The following is a 19,937-nucleotide window of genomic DNA, read 5'->3' as shown; positions in this document are numbered from 1 at the left end:
GTTGCCCCTGACTACGACCCTTTGCTGCCTGCACTGACCTTCTGCTACGTCCGACCTTGCTCTTGCCTTGTCCCTGTGTACCGCGCCTGTCTCAGCTGTCAGTGGGGTTGAGTCGCTATCGGGTGGAACGACCTGGGGGTTACCTGCCGCTGCAAGTCCATCCCGCTTTGCGGCGGGCTCTGGTGAAAACCAGTAACCCCTTAGATTCCATTCCCCTGGTACGGCCCATGCCATCACCTCAATGACACAGAGGATCCACCTCCAGTGTCCTCGCAGCATACCAGTCCGGATCCTGACAGAAGTGATATTCCCTTATTACTACATTGAACATCTTTCTATCGTGACCAGCATTAAAGGGGTACTCTGTTTGAAACATCTTATAAGATAAGATATTAGATCGTTGGGTTCCCGCCACTGGGGACCCCCGCGATCTTCGGGCCTGAAGCTGCGGCATCTGGAACACGAAAGCTTGCAGCTTCTGCGTTCGTGACGTCACGCCACGCCCCCCCCATTCATGTCTATGGGAGGGGGCGTGACGGCTGGTACATAGCCATCACGCCCCCTCCCATAGACGTGAATGGAGGGAGCGTAGCAGCCCGCATCGCCAGACATCGGGCACGGAGCGGAGTTCACTCCGTGCACCGAATGAAAGGGGTGCCGTGCCTGAAATGAGGGGGTTCTTCTGTGCGTTTGGACCAGACAGCAGCTCTTCTTCACTAGGATTATTTCTAATAGGTACTGACCACTGTTTATCAGGAGCACTCCACAGTAAAACTCCATTATGGTGCAGTTGTCAAAGCTGCTCAGATCATTAATCCTGCCTGTTTTTCCTGCTTCCAACAGTTCAACTTTAAAAACTGCCTTATATATACTTAAAGGGGTACTCCAGGGAACTAAACCTACAGCCCAACCTTTCCCTCTCACCAACCTATGTATTTGTCTAAATATCATTCATTAGCTATATACAGCAGTTTCCCTCTTTCAGCTGTCACCTACATGCAGGAAATGAGAGAAAAATGTAATTCTCAAATCCACCCTGTCTAGGTGTAAACCCTTCACTGAGACTAGCCCCCACCCTTCAGGACAACACCACCTGCTTTCTGTCTGATTTCTGTTTGGTCTAGAGCTCTTGCTGTACAGCCACACCTCCCGTCCCCTCCCTGTGTGAGGAGCTTGTGAGCTGTGAGAGAAAAGCAGTGAAGATTCTTTGTCACAACTGAGCACATAGCTGCTGTTTTGCTGCTGAACATCTATTCACTGACTGCTGCCATTCAGAGCACAGCATGATTTATTGCTGGAGGAAGGATAGTCTGAAAGAAAAGACATGTACAGTGTGTGTGAGCTGCAGTGTAAGCATGCACACAGATGGTAAAAGCAGTTGGCTGGCAGCTGTTATTCAAAGCTGCACTGACGTCTGGGAGTTATAGTCTGTGCTGCAAACAAGGAAAACATATTTAGGAGAAATAAGGGGCCAAGGGAGCTGCAAAAACCACATGAATAACTACAGAGGACACAGAACAGGTATTGTGGTGGCTTTGGGGCATTTAAATTTTTCTTAACTTTCATGGAGTACCCCTTTAATGACACAACTTTTAGGTAGGAATCTGATGTATTCAGGAGATCCATGAGATGTTTTCAGGCTCCTCCCACCCATCGACTGCTGAATGACAGCTATCAATCAGCAGTGCTTGGACAGGAAGCCCAATTCTAATTGATACATCAGATGCCTGCCTCATGGCCAAATATTAAACCATGAGTTTAAAGGGGTACTCTGATGAAAATTTTTTTTTTTTTTAAACCAACTGGTGCCAGAAAGTTAAACAGATTTGTAAATTACTTCTATAAAAAAAAAATCTTAATCCTTCCAGTACTTATCAGATGCTGTATGCTCCAGCGGAAGTTGGACACCTCTGTCTGTCTCAGGAACTGTCAAGAGCAATAGCAAATCCCCATAGCAAACCTCTCCTGCTCTTGACAGTTCCTGAGACAGACAGAGGTGTCAGCAGAGAGTACTGTGGTCAGACAGAAAAGATTTTAAAAAGAAAAGAATTCCTCTGGAGCATGCAGTGATAAGTACTGGAAGGCTTAAGATTTTTTAATACTTAATAATTAAAGTAATTTACAAATCTGTTTAACGTTCTGGCACCAGTTGATTAAAAAAAAAAAAAATTCACCGGAGTATGATATCCTATCACCGGGGGATATCCTAGTATTAACAAAACTTTTAAAAAAAAGGATCCCAAATGTAAAAAAAGCAACATATCAATACTCGCCTGTCCAGTAAACCACTCAACTCCAGTTAGGGCCCAGGTCTTTCTTTACATGAGGCCGGCACGTGATGGCTGCAGCCACTTATTGGCCTGAGCAGTCATGTGCCACATTTCTGTGACCAGGGCAGTGACCAGTGCTCGAATAGAAAATTGAGAGGTGAGGTGAGGTAACATTTTATTTTGTGTTTTAATGTGTTTGGGGTCCTTTAAAAAAAAAAAAAAAAAAAATGTAATCATAGAGGAACAAACATTTACCCAGATTTCCTTTAAATAGGGCAGAAGAAATCAAGTGAGAAATTCCTTTGAAGGCTAATAGTGTATATCATATGTAACTGGAATAAAAAAAACAAGCACCTAGGAATTCAGAAATTCAATATATTTGATGAATATCCTTAGGGCGAGTTCACATGTAGCAGCCACAGTGTGGCCAAAAACATGCCGTTTTACCACACATTGGTAGGGTTTCCAGATTGATCACAGTGGCACAGCTTTACTCGCAGTAGTACCATGTGTCCATCAACAGTTAATTTGTGGTAGAACAGAAACAGTTTTCAGACGCAGCACGGTCACAGCTGTGCCATAAGTACTTTGGGAGAGATTTATCAAAAACTGTGCAGAGGAAGAGAGGTGCAGTTGCCCATGGCAACCAATCAGATTGCTTCTTTCATTTTTAAAGAGACCTGTGAAAAATGAAAGAAGCAATCTGATTGGTTGCCATGGGCAATTGGGCAAATTTTCCTCTGGACAGGTTTTGATACATATCCCCCTTTGTATCCACTTATCCTTCTATATGCCCCTAATGAAAGAAATATCACAAATGCTAAAGTAAAAAAAAAAAACAGCTAAAATGAATACCGAAATAAATTCTGAATGGCAAGGGTCATGAATACTGAAATGGTGCTCAGCAGCAATACCAGGCATAGTCTACTAAGAAGGGGGGTGCTGTTCCTATGCTTTTAGGGTACATTCCCACACGGCGTATTTGCTGCTGCGTATTTTATTTTCTCTGTTGAAGTCAATGGGTAGGAAAATACACAGCACCAAATACGCAGCAAATACGCAGCAAAATACGCCACGTGGGAATGCACCCTTAGACAGCCTGAGACGATGGCATGGTTTGCAAAGAATTATCATGGTCAGTTTATAATGAACTTGTGTGAACCAAGCCCTAGGTCTATACAGAATTTTCCATACAGTGTAGTTAAAAATGACTGAGAAGGGAAACGGTCAACTAAAAAACTCAGATACAGCTTCTGTGGTCATGCCATATATGTAAATGAATTAAATGGCAAATAAATTGTGAGTAATAAAATACCACAAATTCCTCCCCCATGACATATTTATGTGTAGAATATGTAATGATACTGTAATTACATAATAATAAGCCTTTTAGACAGTAATGCCATAAAGCCAAACCATAATAGGTAGAATACTAAACGTACAATAAAATTGAATGAAATGTCTTGGGCGATAGTTTCAGCCATACATTGCATGAAGGTACAGCTGTTATGAAGAAACCGGTAACAAATTCATTTGTGGAAATGCACATAAAGAAAGAGGCAGCCGCTGCTCATATTGGCATGTCAGTATAGGTTAGGGAAACAGCAGCTTGAATGGCTTATTGTGAAGACTGAGAAGTGGGCCTGCGCTGGGCTCAACACATGAAGAGATGTCGGCAGAGAGCACGTATGATCACATAGATGTGACGACAGCTGGAACGTAATAAACTTCACTATCACTTCGAGAAATACCCATCAGCCTCATCTTCTAACATTGCCCATTCCCATATAGCTTTCCTCCATTCTCCTTATACATGAAGCTATGGAACCCATACTTGTCATATTCTCTCATTTCCCCATCCCGGTGACACATAACTGTACTGTGAAATGTACCTACCTATGTATGCTGTTTATGCATATGAATGAAGTTTAATATGGTACTATGCACAATGCCTCAGCTCTTCTGTTCACTGAACTCCTTGGCCAGATGTGTGCAAGAGTGGGTGACTATCTAATAAATGTTCACCCACACAGCAGAATGTAGTATTCTGGGATGAAGAGGCAAAGATGGGACATGTAATGTGTGTATGCCCCTGGATATTTACCAGGTAACAGCATATAAATACCCCTGGATGTATAACAGGGTATGATACAAAACAGGGTATGAATGCCCCTGGATATATAACAGGATATGATACAAAACAGGGTATGAATGCCCCTGGATGTACAGGGTATGTGATACATAACAAGGTATGAATGCCCCTGGATATATAACAGGATATGATACAAAACAGGGTATGAATGCCCCTGGATATATAACAGGATATGATACAAAACAGGGTATGAATGCCCCTGGATGTACAGGGTATGTGATACATAACAAGGTAAGAATGCCCCTGGATATATAACAGGATATGATACAAAACAGGGTATGAATGCCCCTGGATGTACAGGGTATGTGATACATAACAAGGTAAGAATGCCCCTGGATATATAACAGGGTATGATACAAAACAGGGTATGAATGCCCCTGGATGTACAGGGTATGTGATACATAACAAGGTATGAATGCCCCTGGATATATAACAGGGTATGATACAAAACAGGGTATGAATGCCCCTGGATGTACAGGGTATGTGATGCATAACAAGGTAAGAATGCCCCTGGATATATAACAGGGTATGATACAAAACAGGGTATGAATGCCCCTGGATGTACAGGGTATGTGATACATAACAAGGTATGAATGCCCCTGGATATATAACAGGGTATGATACAAAACAGGGTATGAATGCCCCTGGATGTACAGGGTATGTGATACATAACAAGGTAAGAATGCCCCTGGATATATAACAGGGTATGATACAAAACAGGGTATGAATGCCCCTGGATGTACAGGGTATGTGATACATAACAAGGTATGAATGCCCCTGGATATATAACAGGGTATGATACAAAACAGGGTATGAATGCCCCTGGATGTACAGGGTATGTGATACATAACAAGGTATGAATGCCCCTGGATATATAACAGGGTATGATACATAACAAGATATGAATTAGGGATCGACCAATTATCGGTTTGGCCGATAATCACGATTTTGGGCATTATCGGTATCAGCAATTACCTTGCCGATAATGCCCCGCCCCCCGCACTGCGAACCCCCCCCCCCCCTGATCCGCCACACCCCCCACTGCCCTGGCCCCATTGCCTCCCCCATCCCCGGTTTTATAATTACCTGTTCCCGGGGTCCACGCTACTTCTGACTCCTGCTGCGTCCTGCGCTACGCTGTGCACAATGACGACTGACGTGACGTCACCGTCAGTGCGCACAGTGACAGCTCAGGAGGACGCCATCGGAGCCAGATGTAGAGTGGACCCCGGGCCCCAGGAACAGGTAATTATAAAACCGGGGATGGGGGAGGCAATGGGGCCGGGGCGGCGCGGTGCGGTGGGGCGGTAGGGGGTGCGGAGCGGTGCGGCGGTGGGGGGAACGGTGCGGCGGTGGGGGAGCGGTGCGGCGGTGGTAGGACTCAGGACCCTCGGACAGGCAGGGGGAGAGAAGCGGGTGGCGGCAGCGGTCTATGGCACCGCAAAAGCCACTGCAGTTCATTGATTTAAAGCGCCCGCTTTAAATCAATGATCTGCAGCGGTGTCGCGGGGGGAGAAATGGCCGATAACTTATACCGAAATATCGGTATAAATTATCGGCCTTGACCTCCACCGATTATCGGTATCGGTCGATCCCTAATATGAATGCCCCTGGAAGTATAACAAGATATGATACATAACAGGGTATGAATGCCCCTGGAAGTATAACAGGATATGATATATAACAGGGTATGAATGCCCCTGGATGTATAACAGGGTATGATACATAACAGGGAATGAATGCCCCTCTGGATGTATAACAGGGTATATGATACATAACAGCGTATGAATGCCCCTGGATGTATAACAGGGTATGATACATAACAGGGTATGAATGCCCCTGGATGTATAACAGGGTATGATACATAACAGGGTATGAATGCCCCTGGATGTATAACAGGGTATGATACATAACAGGGTATGAATGCCCCTGGATGTATAACAGGGTATGATACATAACAAGGTATAAATACCCCTGGAAGTATAACCGGGTATGATACATAACAGGGTATGAATGCCCCTGGATGTATAACAGGGTATGATACATAACGGGGTATGAATGCCCCTGGATGTATAACAGGGTATGATACATAACAGGGTATGAATGCCTCTGGATGTATAACAGGGTATGAATGCCCCTGGATGTATAACAGGGTATGATACATAACAGGGTATGAATGCCTCTGGATGTATAACAGGGTATGATACATAACAGCGAATGAATGCCCCTGGGTGTATAACAGGGTATGATACATAACAAGGTATGAATGCTCCTGAAAGTTTAATAGGGTATGATACATAACAGGGTATGAATGCCCCTGGGTGTATAACAGGGTATCATACATAACAAGGTATGAATGCTCCTGAAAGTATAATAGGGTATGATACATAACAGGGTATGAATGCCCCTGGGTGTATAACAGGGTATCATACATAACAAGGTATGAATGCTCCTGGAAATATAACAGGGTATGATACATAACAGGGTATGACTGCCCCTGGATGTATCATCAGGTGTAAATGCTCCCGGATGTAGAAAAGGGTATACATTCCCTGGTTTTATAACAGGGTATGAATAACCTGAATTTTTCATAAGGTATAAATGCCCCTTGATGTATTACATGGTATGAATGCCACTGGATATTCTACCTTGTATGAACAGCTCAGGGTGTACTATAAAGGTATAAATGCCAGTGCATGTATAATAAGGTATTAATGCCCTTTGTTGTAAAGCACAGTATGAATGCCCCTGCTCATAGAGCAGAGTATGAATGCCCCTGCATGTAGAGCAGGTAAAGGCCCCTGCACATAGATCAGGGTATGAATGTCCCTAAATATAGAGCAGGGCATGAACTATCCTGCATGTAGAACAGGGTGTGAATACTCCTGGTTGTAGAACAGAGTATAAATGCCCCTGATGTTGTGCAGGGTATAAATACCCGTGAATTTATTATAAGGTATTAATGCTCCTGGATGTATTAAAAAGGTATCAATGACCATGAATGTTTTAAAAAGTATAACTGTCCGTGGATGTAGAGGAGGGTATAAATACCCCTGAATGTTATAAGGTATAAAAACCAATGAATGCATTGTATCATACCCTGTTATACATAAAGGGGCATTCATACCCAGTGATACATCCAGGGATATTTATATCTTGTTACCTGGTAAATATCCAGGGGCATGTGAGTACCATATTTTCCTTTTCACACCAGAATACAACACCCTGCTGTGTGGGTGAACCTTTATTGGGTAGTCACACACTCTTGCACACATCTGGCCATCAGCATCCTCTTCTAACATTACCCATGAATGATTAAAAGGTATAAATACCCCTAAATGTTCTAAATATAAATACCCCTGGATGTGATTTATGGTATAAATACCCATGAATATATTAAAAGGTATAAATACCCCTGGATGTATTATAAGGTATAAATGCCCCTAGCTTTATTATAGGGTATAATGGCTCCTAGATTTATTATAGGGTATAAATGCCCCTGGATGTATTATAAGGTATTAACACCCATGAATGTTATAAGGTATAAATGCCCCTGGTTTTATTAAAAGGTATAAATACAGCTGGATTTAATATAAGATATAAAAACCCCTGCATGTATAATAAGGTATTAAAAAATACTGAATTTATTATAAGGAATAAATACCCCAGGATGTATAATAAAGTATAACTACCCCTGGATGTATAATAAGGTATAAATACCCCTAGATTCATAACAAGGTATACATACCCCCTGCTGTATAATAAGATATAAATGCCCCTGGATGTATAATAAGATATAAATACCCCTGGATGTATAATAAGATAAATACCCCTGGATGTATAATAAGATATAAATACCCCTAGATGTATAATAGGGTATAAATACCCCTAGATGTATAATAATATATAAATACCCCTAGATGTATAATAGAGTATAAATACCCCTAGATGTATAATAAGATATAAATACCCCTCCATGTATAATAAGATATAAATACCCCTCCATGTATAAGATTTAAATACTCCTCCATGTATAATAAGATATAAATACCCCTAGATGTATAATACGATATAAATACCCCTCCATGTATAATAAGATATAAATACCCCTAGATGTATAATAAGATATAAATACCCTTCCGTGTATAATAAGATATATATACCCCTAGATGTATAACACGGTATAAATACCCCTCGATGTATAACACGGTATAAATACCCCTAGATGTATAATAAGATATAAATACCCCTTCGTGTATAATAAGATATAAATACCCCTAGATGTATATATAATAAGACATAAATACCCCTCCATGTATAATAAGATATAAATACCCCTAGATGTATAACACGGTATAAATACCCCTCGATGTATAACACGGTATAAATACCCCTAGATGTATAATAAGATATAAATACCCCTTCGTGTATAATAAGATATAAATACCCCTAGATGTATATATAATAAGACATAAATACCCCTCCATGTATAATAAGATATAAATACCCCTAGATGTATAACACGGTATAAATACCCCTAGATGTATAACACGGTATAAATACCCCTCCATGTATAATAAGATATAAATACCCCTTCGTGTATAATAAGATATAAATACCCCTAGATGTATATATAATAAGACATAAATACCCCTCCATGTATAATAAGATATAAATACCCCTAGATGTATAACACGGTATAAATACCCCTAGATGTAAATATAATAAGACATAAATACCCCTCCATGTATAATAAGATATAAATACCCCTAGATGTATAACACGGTATAAATACCCCTAGATGTATAACACGGTATAAATACCCCTAGATGTATATATAATAAGACATAAATACCCCTCCATGTATAATAAGATATAAATACCCCTAGATGTATAACACGGTATAAATACCCCTAGATGTATATATAAGACATAAATACCCCTCCATGTATAATAAGATATAAATACCCCTAGATGTATAACACGGTATAAATACCCCTAGATGTATATATAATAAGACATAAATACCCCTCCATGTATAATAAGATATAAATACCCCTAGATGTATAACACGGTATAAATACCCCTAGATGTATAACACGGTATAAATACCCCTAGATGTATATATAATAAGACATAAATACCCCTCCATGTATAATAAGATATAAATACCCCTAGATGTATAACACGGTATAAATACCCCTAGATGTAGAATACCCCAGGAGTGTGGATGCATGAGGGGCAGCAGGTGTGTGAGGGGTAGGGGCAGTCCTCACCTTTGTGCATGCCTGTGTATCGGTCCTTCAGCACTGTCAGCTCATAGATCTTGCCAAACTGCTCGAAGAGAGGCTTCAGGTCCTTCTCCTCCAGGTTGCGAGGGATTTGCCCCACAAACAATTTGATGGCGTCCAGGTCCTTCATACTGTCTGACTGCTGAGCAGGGGGCTCGGGGCCGCTCATGGGGCAGGCTCGGGGCTGCTGCTGCTGCGGGGGATGCTGCTGCTGCTGCTGCCTCCTCGCCTCTCTCTCCGTCAGTCTGGCCATCTCCAGCCCCTCGGTAGGCTGGATCAGTCACACAGGCAGAGCTCTCAGCTGGAAACTGGGGTGTGAGTGAAAAGCTGAATAGCAATGATTCCAGCAGACGGAACGTAAGAGCGCCTCCTGGCGGCAGCTGTGCTGAACACAATTCCATCTCCTGCTCTCCATGACCGGCTGGTGTGCCCAATGTTCAGGCACAATAACAACATGCCCTTTATAGATGGCATGGCAGAGAGAAGAAACAGAAAGTTGTAGGTAATATCCCCCGGCAACCTAATGTCCAAATACACACCAATAGCAATGACACAAAGAAAAAAAGGCTTTACAATTAAAATGCTTAATCCAACCATTTTGAACCAACTCAAGTTACCCATAACAGAATGGGACAAATAGGTGGGAGTACTGATGAAAACAAATCTTCCAGCTATACCTATACATGTATTTTTCTATCCCTCCAGCTGTTCCTAAATAAAGTAAAAAAATGAAGGGTTGGAAGAAGATGCCACTATAAAGTGCTTAATATAAGTGATAATATGTCCCAAACCAATGTCAGAATAAGCGAATAATTCACTTTGAGGGTAGATTACTGTGGTGTTTGAATCCTTTTTCTTTTCATCTATTTGTACATTTCTTACTTTATAATTCTCTGGTTCTCTGGTTTAGGGTACGTTCACACGTGCAGATTTTTTGCTGCAGATTTTTTGCTGCCCATTGACTCCAATGCGTAGTATAACCTGCTACAGCAAATCTGCGGCAAAAATCTGCACGTGTGACCGTACCCTAAACCAGAGAACCAGAGAATTAAAAAGTAAGAAATATACAAATAGATGAAAAGAAAAAAGTATTCAAACACCACAGTAATCTACTGCTCCCAATACAGAAGCATCTCCCAATAGCGCAAACTCACTGGGGGGAAAAATGTCATCTATTGAGATATAGGGAGAAAAAAAGGCTCAAAAATCTTTCCAAATGACCGAATACTGTACTTTACCCACTCCAGAGTGTAAATACCAACAAAACACGATAAAAAGCAATATAACAGTAGACTCTTCCCATGCTGTTTAATCACCCCCTGTACCATTTCATCCCCCCACGCCATTTTATTCCACCGGCTGTCCGGGCATGCTGGGAGTTGTAGTTTTGCAACATCTGGAGGTCCGCAGGTTGAAGACCACTGGTATTGGAGGTTATACTCACGTGTCCCCACCGCTCCCGATCGTCACCGCTGCCCTGGATGTCGCCGTCCATCGCTGTCGATGCGTCCCCGGGGTGTCCCCGACGCTCCGGCAAGGCCTCTACTTCCCCGGCATCCTCGCTCTCCGTCGCCGCCATCACGTCGCTACGCACGCCGCTCCTATTGGATGATGGGACGGCGCGCGCAGCGACATGATGACGACGATGGAGAGCGCCGACGATGCAGGGATCCCGAAGAGGACGCGCCGGAGCCCCGAGAACAGGTAAGTGATCGTCAGCGGACCACACGGGGCACCATAAACAGCTATCCGGTGGCAGCTGAAGCAGTCTGTGCTGCCGGATAGCCGTTTATGCGATGGCCCTGACATACAAAAGCATCGTATGTTGATGCTGCCTTCAACATGCGATGGCCTCTGAGAGACAATCATATGTTGAAATGATCGTATGTCGGAGCCACATGCCAGCATCACAGGGGAGGGAAAGCAGTGACATTGGGGGAGATTTATCAAAACCTGTCCAGAGGAAAAGTTTCCCAGTTGCCCATAGCAACCAATCAGATCGCTTCTTTCATTTTTAACAAGTCCTGTACAAAATGAAAGAAGCGATCTGATTGGTTGCTATGGGCAACTGCTCTACTTTTCCTCTGGACAGGTTTTGATAAATCTCCCCCAATGTGTCCAGTAATGTTGCAAAATTGTAGGTTTTGGCAATAGTAATCAATTACAATATTTTTAAATATTTTTGCATTTTAAATTGTGGCGGCTGGGAATATATAGATGAATTCTGCCATCCCAAACCCGTAGCAAGTCAGTTCAAACAAGCTAACATTTGTGATGTCTCTCTATTAAAGGATCCAGGCATCAATAATGTCTTTGTTGGTATGTGACTGCATAAATGGAAAAGCTGGGTGAACCCCCTTGTAAGACAATCGCCAGGGAAAAGAAAAACCACGCTGCATCTAGTATGTTAGCTGGGAGTCAATAGGGAAATCTGTAAAACACTATGGGGGAGATTGATCATAACCTGTGTAAAGTAAAAGTTGACCAGCTGCACAGAGCAACCAATCAGGTCACTTCTTTTATTTTTGAGAGGCCCTTTTAAAAATTAAAGAAGCGATCTGATTGGTTGCTATGGGCAACTGGTCAACTTTTCCTCTGCGCAGGTTTTGATGAATCTCCCTCAATATTTTTTTTTGTCTGTCTCTGGCAAGTGAAGTTCTTTGGGTCACTCAGTTTTTTCCAAAACGCTGAGTGTTCTAGATCTTGTTTTTTTTCACCTAGTTTGTGGTGTTTTTCCTCTCATAAAAAAAAAAAAAATGTGCATGTGCATTTTTTTGTGGCTTTTTCCCCTTACATTCTAAAATAAAAATCCTTGCATCACATGATTAAAGAATCCTTGTAAGCATGTACTAAGGCAAGGCTCGTGTTGCATTTTGCCACTCCATGGGCACCCTGCAGAGAACAAGATGCCGATGTACAGTATACTGTGGTGGAAAGCGGAGAAAGCATCTAGTGATTCGGATTGGGTTGTATACACTATTTTTAGTGACCTCAAAAGCGTGATTTGGTGCATTGTCCTGGCTTTAAATAGCATATACAGCCTGAAAAGATCCCAAGAACAGGATGGCTATGGATAACTGTATTATATCGGTCTGGCTTCAAGGAGAACGCCGGCTCCACGTGGAGCAGGATACAAAAGAAATGGAGATCAGATAAAATCGAGATAATTTATTTCCCAAGATGCAACACGTTTCGCTGCAGGAAAGCAGCTTCATCAGGCAGATGCCTGATGAAGCTGCTTTCCTGCAGCGAAACGCGTTGCATCTTGGGAAATAAATTAGCTCGATTTTATCTGATCTCCATTCCTTTTGTATCCTGCACCACGTGGAGCCGGCGTTCTCCTTGAAGCCAGACCGCTTGAATACCTTGCCTAGCTGGAGGGCTACGGATACATTACCTCTTGATGCGCTTATCATTGTTGTGTATGATGCTACACAACCACATCTGGTGAGCTGCTGTCTTATTTCACTTTTATACTGATTATCTCTCCTTTTTCTCCTCTTTAGACTATGGATACCTGTGACAGAGAGGCAAGATGCAACATGAACCTAGCCTAACACATACTACAGGTGAAACTCCAAAAATTAGAATATCATGCAAAAGTTCATTTATTTAACTAAAGCAACTCGTCTGTGGAAGGAAGCATGAAGTGCTCCAAAATCTCCTGGTAGACGAATGCGTTGACCCTGGACTTAATGAAGCACAGTGACCAACACCAGCAGATGACATGGCTCCCCAAATCATAATATATTGGGGATTGGGGGTTTTCATGAGCTGTAACCATAATTAGAGATGAGCGAACTTACAGTAAATTCGATTCGTCACGAACTTCTTGGCTCGGCAGTTGATGGCTTTTCCTGCGTAAATTAGTTCAGCCTTCAGGTGCTCCGGTGGGCTGGAAAAGGTGGATACATTCCTAGGAAAGAGTCTCCTAGGACTGTATCCACCTTTTCCATCCCACCGGAGCACCTGAAAGCTGAACTAATTTATGCAGGAAGAGTCATCAACTGCCGAGCCGAGAAGTTCGTGACGAAGCGAATTTACTGTAAGTTCGCTCATCTCGAACCATAATCATCACAATTATGACAAATCACGGCTTGAACTATCTTGCTTTGCATATAATGAGTCTCTCTCATATATTAGTTTCACCTTTTAAGTTGCATTACTGAAATAAATGAACTTTGCACGATATTCTAATTTTTCAAGTTTCACCTGTATAGGGTAGAAAAAAAAACACTACAAAAACCATCACGAAGGACAAAATAAATGCATTTTTGTGGTGTTTCTTCAAGGCAAAAAGAAGCCTTCATATCTGTAAAAAACAAACACTTTTTTTCTGTCTCTTTTCTAAAAAATTTCTTATTAATAAACAGTGCTGAAAAAAGAAATGTCACTTTTCAGAGCAATTCTGATTGGAAACTCACAATAAAATCAATGGGAGATTAAAGACACATGGAAAATTACATCAAAATCAGCAGCAGCAAAAAAAAAAAAAAATTCTAATAATTTTTGCTGGTGTTGTATAGCTATGTGAATAAGTGCTACTGAATGCCCAGTGGCTAAAGGGGAGTTAACCTTTAGTGATTTGGTCCTTAGAAAGAGAACATACAGTCAACCAAATGTTCTAACATTAGTGTCAGAAGATCAGATTAAAATTGGTGGATGAGCTCTATTGGCATGCCTCTATAGAATGGAAGGAGCTTTTCCCTTAGATGTCCTGCAGTAGAAGAACCTATTGTGAGCCTCTAATACTGTTTATGGGATCACACTCCCCCTTTTCAAGTCTAAAGATATTGAAATAGACCGCAATGAGCCCTGAATCTGGATTGGGATCCCACCGGTCCCACTGGATCCAATAAAAAAAACCTTGTGGATGTGGGCAGTAATGAGGTTGTTGCGGGTGGTCACAGAACATATAGCGGGTCCCATAAACCTCTGAAATGCCATAGAGGGCTGATGAAATGGCACAAGGAAGTGATAAAATGGCTCAAGGGGGTACGACCTATAAAAGCTGAGATAAAATGTTTGCGGGAGCGGGGGGGACACACATGTTGCAGTACCAAGAGGGAGAGGAAAGCACACCTTGCGGGGGCGGGCAGTAATGGTCTAAAATCCAGTGGGAGCCGGATTAAGAAAACAGTCCCGCCAGGGCTCTACCGCAATGCTAGGCAAGGCAAAAGCATGAGTTGGAGAAGAGTTGTCATGAATGATAGTGGATTTACCTCCCAAATGTACAGTAAGCTACTACTCATTATGGATGTAGGCATGTTTAAGCAGCAAATGTTATTGATCTTGGGAAGCACAGGGGTGACACTAGAGAGGAAGTAGTATGTCAGATAACGTGATGGATTTCTGGTGAGATCTTGCCAATGTACAATGATTATTTGAAGATCAGATACTTTTAATTTATTAACTCAACATGAAGTAACGTTAGACACATTTTAGCAATAAAACTGTCAAACTGAAAGACAAAATCTGAAAATATTTTGCACCATCTCGAAGGAGGAAAAAAAAATCAATAGATGTCTATAATTAACACAAATCACTGTGAATACTAACAAATGTAAGGTGGTGTCATACTGCCTCCTGGTGGATAAGTATAATAAGCTTGCCTTAAAGGGCTAGTACCACCTTATAATGTTATAGCATATCACTTGTATTCAGCATAACAATATGTTAGGTGGGGTCAAACCTCGAGTGAATGGGGCTGTGTTGTATCTGCCTGCACAACTCGTAATGAGGAGTATTGTTGTGCAGGGAAATTACAGAGGTCTGACAGCTGGAACCCCCAACGATCTCTAGAACGGGGCCAGTCTGCTACCTTGTAGCACGGCCCCCACCTTTCCGAGACAAACTGGTCTTTGTAGTACTACTAACCGGCACAGGAAGGAGAACGCTGCCACTGCGGCGTCTTGCGAATAGACTACTTACCATAGCGTCTGCACTTTGACACCCCCGGCGTTCTTGTTCCTATATATTGAGAGACCAGACGGGAACACTTTTGACCTTCCGGGATGGGTATGGTAACGCTTGGTAGCTAAAAGGGGTCTATTGATCTCCCTACTTTTATTATTTAAAGATTCCGGGGTCCTCTGACCTATAATATGCATACATTGCTAGAGTCTATGCTGTTATTCTGTTACTTGTACTTAAGGACATTCTAACATGGGCTAGAGATAGCTCCCTTTTATTCCCCTGAAGAAGTAGGCACCAGTCTTTATGATTATATGAGTGCCTGCAGAAATGCGTCGGGACAGGGGTCTCCGTGTAAATAGTATCTAATCCTACGTGTGTGTAACAGTGTGAACCCCACTTGGGTGCTAACACAATTTTGGATGGGTATGCCAATCCCATCATACTTGTGTTGGTCTTTGATTTAGTATGCGTATGACTAATACTAGAAAGGTACTGCCTAGCAAACGATGCAGTGGTACTTATGGTCCTAGGTGGACTGGAATTTTATACTGAGTTTCATTTTTTCACCTTTTTTCGTTCTTGGTCTCCACTATTACTGTGAGGGTGTATTTTATATATATATTTATTACTATTAAATGTTAAGTTTTAAGCACCTTATTTTTCAGTTGGGATACTGTGTATATATATATATTTCTCGAAGTCTTTTAGGGTGCCAGTTATCAGTAACATAAGGTACTCGCATTGCCCAATAATTTGTATGCCTTAGTTAGTACTACTAACCGCAGTGATGTTTAGCCTCAGCCGATGATTGATGCAGCGGGCCATTACTCCTAAGACCAGTACATTTCGGAAAGTGGGGGCCAGAGTGCTCCGAGGTAGGAGATGGACCACGAACTAGAGAAATGTGGATAGGAGATAAGTTTTATTCCCTCAATAACCCCTTTAATCACAAGCTGTAAAGCCCTGCCACTCACAGCACAGCAAATGTATGTTCTACTTTAATAGTCTGGTCTAAAATACAGCCTCTATAGGTTAAGTCCTTCAAATACAGGAGTTTTTTTTTGCAATAGATTTACTTATTCTTGCCTCTGTAGTGTTCAGATTAGACTTTAAAGGGTACCTCTCATCAAAAAAAACTTTTGATATATTATAGATTAATGTATGCAGAATAACTTTACAATTGCATGTTATTAAAAAATATGCTTCTTTCTATTTAATTTTCCACTTTGAAGAAATGACCACTAGGGGTCTCCCTACCAGTCATTAGTGTCCTATACCTTGATAAAGCTGGGTCTCTCCAGCGAAACGTCGGGGGGATGCTAGGGAGTAACTCATTTTAACTAGCAATATTAGGAATTGGTAGATAAAATACAGAAAGCTAGGTATATGTTATGTGGACCGTTAAAATTGGAGTCTTAGGACCCAGAAAAATGGAATAAAGAGTCCCTAACATAGAAGCCTGAGTGAAAATTAAATTAGTGGAACCATTATTGGACCAATCCAATCCTATATATTGTGCTTTTAAAACACACTTCTTTTTGTATAATTTTTGCACTATAATTTGGTTTAATTTTAATATAATAAATAAAAGTGAAGTTTTAAAAGGGTGACCCTAGTTGGGGGTCTTAGTCCCGGATGGGTCTCCGACCCTGAAGGGAATTGGAATTTGTGAATTAAATACCCTGGGTACCCTATGGGGGATTTTTGTGTATATCCCTACCAGTCCTGGCAGCAAGCATTTCAGACTCATGCTGGAGTCCTAAACACTACGAGCTGCCAGTCTACTTTGTTCACAAAGGAGAACACTCAGAGCTGCCAGCCTGCTTTGTTCACAGCCTGTTTGGCTGTGAACAAAGCAGGCTGGCAGTTCTGAGTGTTTAGGACTCCAGCATGAGTCAGAAATGCTTGCTGACAGGACTGATCGGGAAAAATACAATAGAAAGAAGCATATTTTTCATTAACATGCTATTGGAAAGTTATTCAACATTCATTTATCTAAAATATATCAAAAGTTTGTTTGATGAGAGGTACCCTTTAAGGGTAGGGTAACTTGTGTAATATTTTGCTGCATATTTTCTGCAGCTGATTTTGCTACCCATTGACTTCAATGCATAGGAAAATATGCAGCAGCAAAATATAGCACAAGTGACCCTACCCTTAGGGTGTATTCACACACAATATTCTGCACAGATTTGATTTGCAGGATTTGAAGCTGTGTTCAGTCATTTAGTATACATTGAAATCTGCAGCATAAAATCTGCAGACCTGAATAAATCCCCTTAGCAAACATATGCTGCTATGGACAGTTCCTAAAATGGACAGAAATGTCAGCAGAGAGCACTGTGCTCGGGATGTCAGCAGAGAGCACTGTGTTCCAAAAAGAAAATAATTTCCTCTGTAGTATTCAGCAGCTAATAAGTACTGGAAGGATTAAGATTTTTAAATAGAAGTAATTTACAAATCTGTTTAACTTTCTGGCACCAGTTGATTTAAAAAAAAAATATATATATAGTTTTCCACCGGAGAACCCCTTTAACCTCCAAATGACCTTTAATTTGCTTCTCTCTATGTTACAGTTAAAACTAGTTTTTGTTTAAAACTGATTTTCCCTAGTAAAAACTAGTTTTGACTGAATGCCTTTGTGAAACCTAGAATAAACTGCTTTTCCCCAGTGAAAACTAGATTTGACTAAACGCCTTTGTGAAAACTAGAATTGACTGCTTTTTCCCAGTTAAAACCAGTTTTTACTGATCGCCTTTATAGAAACACCAGTTATTACTGAATGCTTTCATACAAAGTAGAATATTTATTGAACGCATTTGTACAAACTAGAATATTTACTGAACGCATTCGTACAAACTAGAATTTACTGCTAATTAAAAAGGAATGTGAGTTAAAACAGTTTTAAAGTAGAGAAAACTAGTTTTAATCAAGGCACCTAATGATGCAAAGGTATTAGATGACTCAGATGGGGTATTAGCTGGTATGTATTGTTGAATTTATTTTAATGCCTTTATGACCCTGCTAGTTTTGGCCTTTATGATCCAGCCCATTTTTTCAAATCTGACATGTGTCTTTTTATATGGTAATACCTCAGGAATGCTTTTACGGAGCAAAGCGATTCTGAGTTGTTTTTTTTCGTGACATATTGTACTTTTTAATAGTAGTAATTTTTGTTGATACATGCAGCAGTTTAAAATTTTTTCTAGATTTCAAATTCTATACTTGTGAGATAAATAGTCATGCTAAATAAATCTAGTTATTAGAGATGTCCCAATACCATTTCTTTTAACATGGAGTACAAGTAAAGATACTTTTTTTTATGTACTTGCAGACACCAATGACAGATACTATTTTTAAATGTCATGCAATGTTTTTTTTATGGGAAAAATAGGGTGTTTTCATGATGTTTTTATTAGGGTGGACCTTCTCTGAGTAGGGCTGTGCAGAAGGTCCCGGTGACCTCTCTCTGTAATTGTGCCCCGGGGCCTTTGTCTACCTTCCCCAGGAAGACCGGTGTGGAAGCGGTAGGATAGACTGAAAGCATGCAGTACCCCAAAGTCACCACCAGACGGTGCCAACACTTAGAATAGACCCACTTCCAGAGAGGGGGACTGGGAAGCCCCAGTGCCTGGGCAAGAGTCCACCCTTCCTGGGTACACTTGTCTAGGAGGTCCCACTTAAGACCACCAGAGGAACTTGTAAAAATCCCAGAGGCCTGGTTCTCTGCCGGGGACAAGGCAGCCCATGTACCCGGGCCAGAGTGCACTTTTCCTGGGTAGGCCTGTGCAGAAGGTCCCCAGTGAGACCTCCATATGGACTTTTAAAAATCCAGGTGGCCTGGTTCTCTGCTGGGAGACCAGGCAGCCCAAGTAACCAGGCCTGGGTCCACCTTTCCTGGGCAGAGGTAGGTAAGATGGAATACATGCAGTACCCCCAAAGTCATCACACTTCAAATGGTCACTCTTCCAGAGAGGGGGGACTAGGCAGCCGGAGTGCACCCTTCCTGGGTACACTTGTCTGGGAGGTCCCCGGTGAGACCCCCAGAGGGACTTGTAAAAATCTGGTTCTCTGCAGGGGGACAAGGCGGCCAATGTACCCAAGCCAGAGTGAACCTTTCTTGAGTAGGCTTGTGTGGAAGAGGTAGGGTAGATGAGAGCATGCAATACCCTAAAGTTGCCACTGGGTGGCACCAGCGCTCCCCGAATGGTCCCACACTAGAGAAGGGACTTGGCAGCCAGTGCCCCGGCCACAATGCACCTTTCCCAGGTAGGCCTGTGTGGGATTTTTAAAAATACCAGAGGCCTG

General features: G+C 41.8%; 1 protein-coding gene and 1 long non-coding RNA gene across 5 annotated transcripts in view; one reads left to right on the top strand and one right to left on the bottom strand.

The window, feature by feature from the left end:
- The window catches only part of CELF5 (CUGBP Elav-like family member 5), a 114,190-nt gene extending 104,069 nt beyond the window's left edge, over positions 1-10,121 (bottom strand). Inside the window, exon 1 of one of the 4 annotated variants that reach the window (XM_056518070.1) lies at positions 9,699-10,121. In XM_056518070.1, coding sequence (XP_056374045.1) covers positions 9,699-9,966 — 268 coding nt within the window. In that variant the 5' untranslated portion in view covers positions 9,967-10,121. The remainder of the gene's footprint in view (positions 1-9,698) is intronic. The other 3 variants (XM_056518069.1, XM_056518067.1, XM_056518068.1) reach the window with 3 other exon arrangements.
- The window catches only part of LOC130269090 (uncharacterized), a 34,871-nt gene continuing 16,245 nt past the window's right edge, over positions 1,312-19,937 (top strand). Inside the window, exon 1 of the long non-coding RNA XR_008843548.1 lies at positions 1,312-1,521. This is a non-coding gene — a long non-coding RNA (uncharacterized LOC130269090). The remainder of the gene's footprint in view (positions 1,522-19,937) is intronic.

The sequence above is a fragment of the Hyla sarda genome, chromosome 1 (genome assembly GCF_029499605.1).
Source record: "Hyla sarda isolate aHylSar1 chromosome 1, aHylSar1.hap1, whole genome shotgun sequence".
Taxonomy (NCBI): Eukaryota; Metazoa; Chordata; class Amphibia; order Anura; family Hylidae; genus Hyla; species Hyla sarda.
Note: the sequence above shows the minus strand (reverse complement) of the source record. Positions and strands in the feature narration are given on the sequence as shown.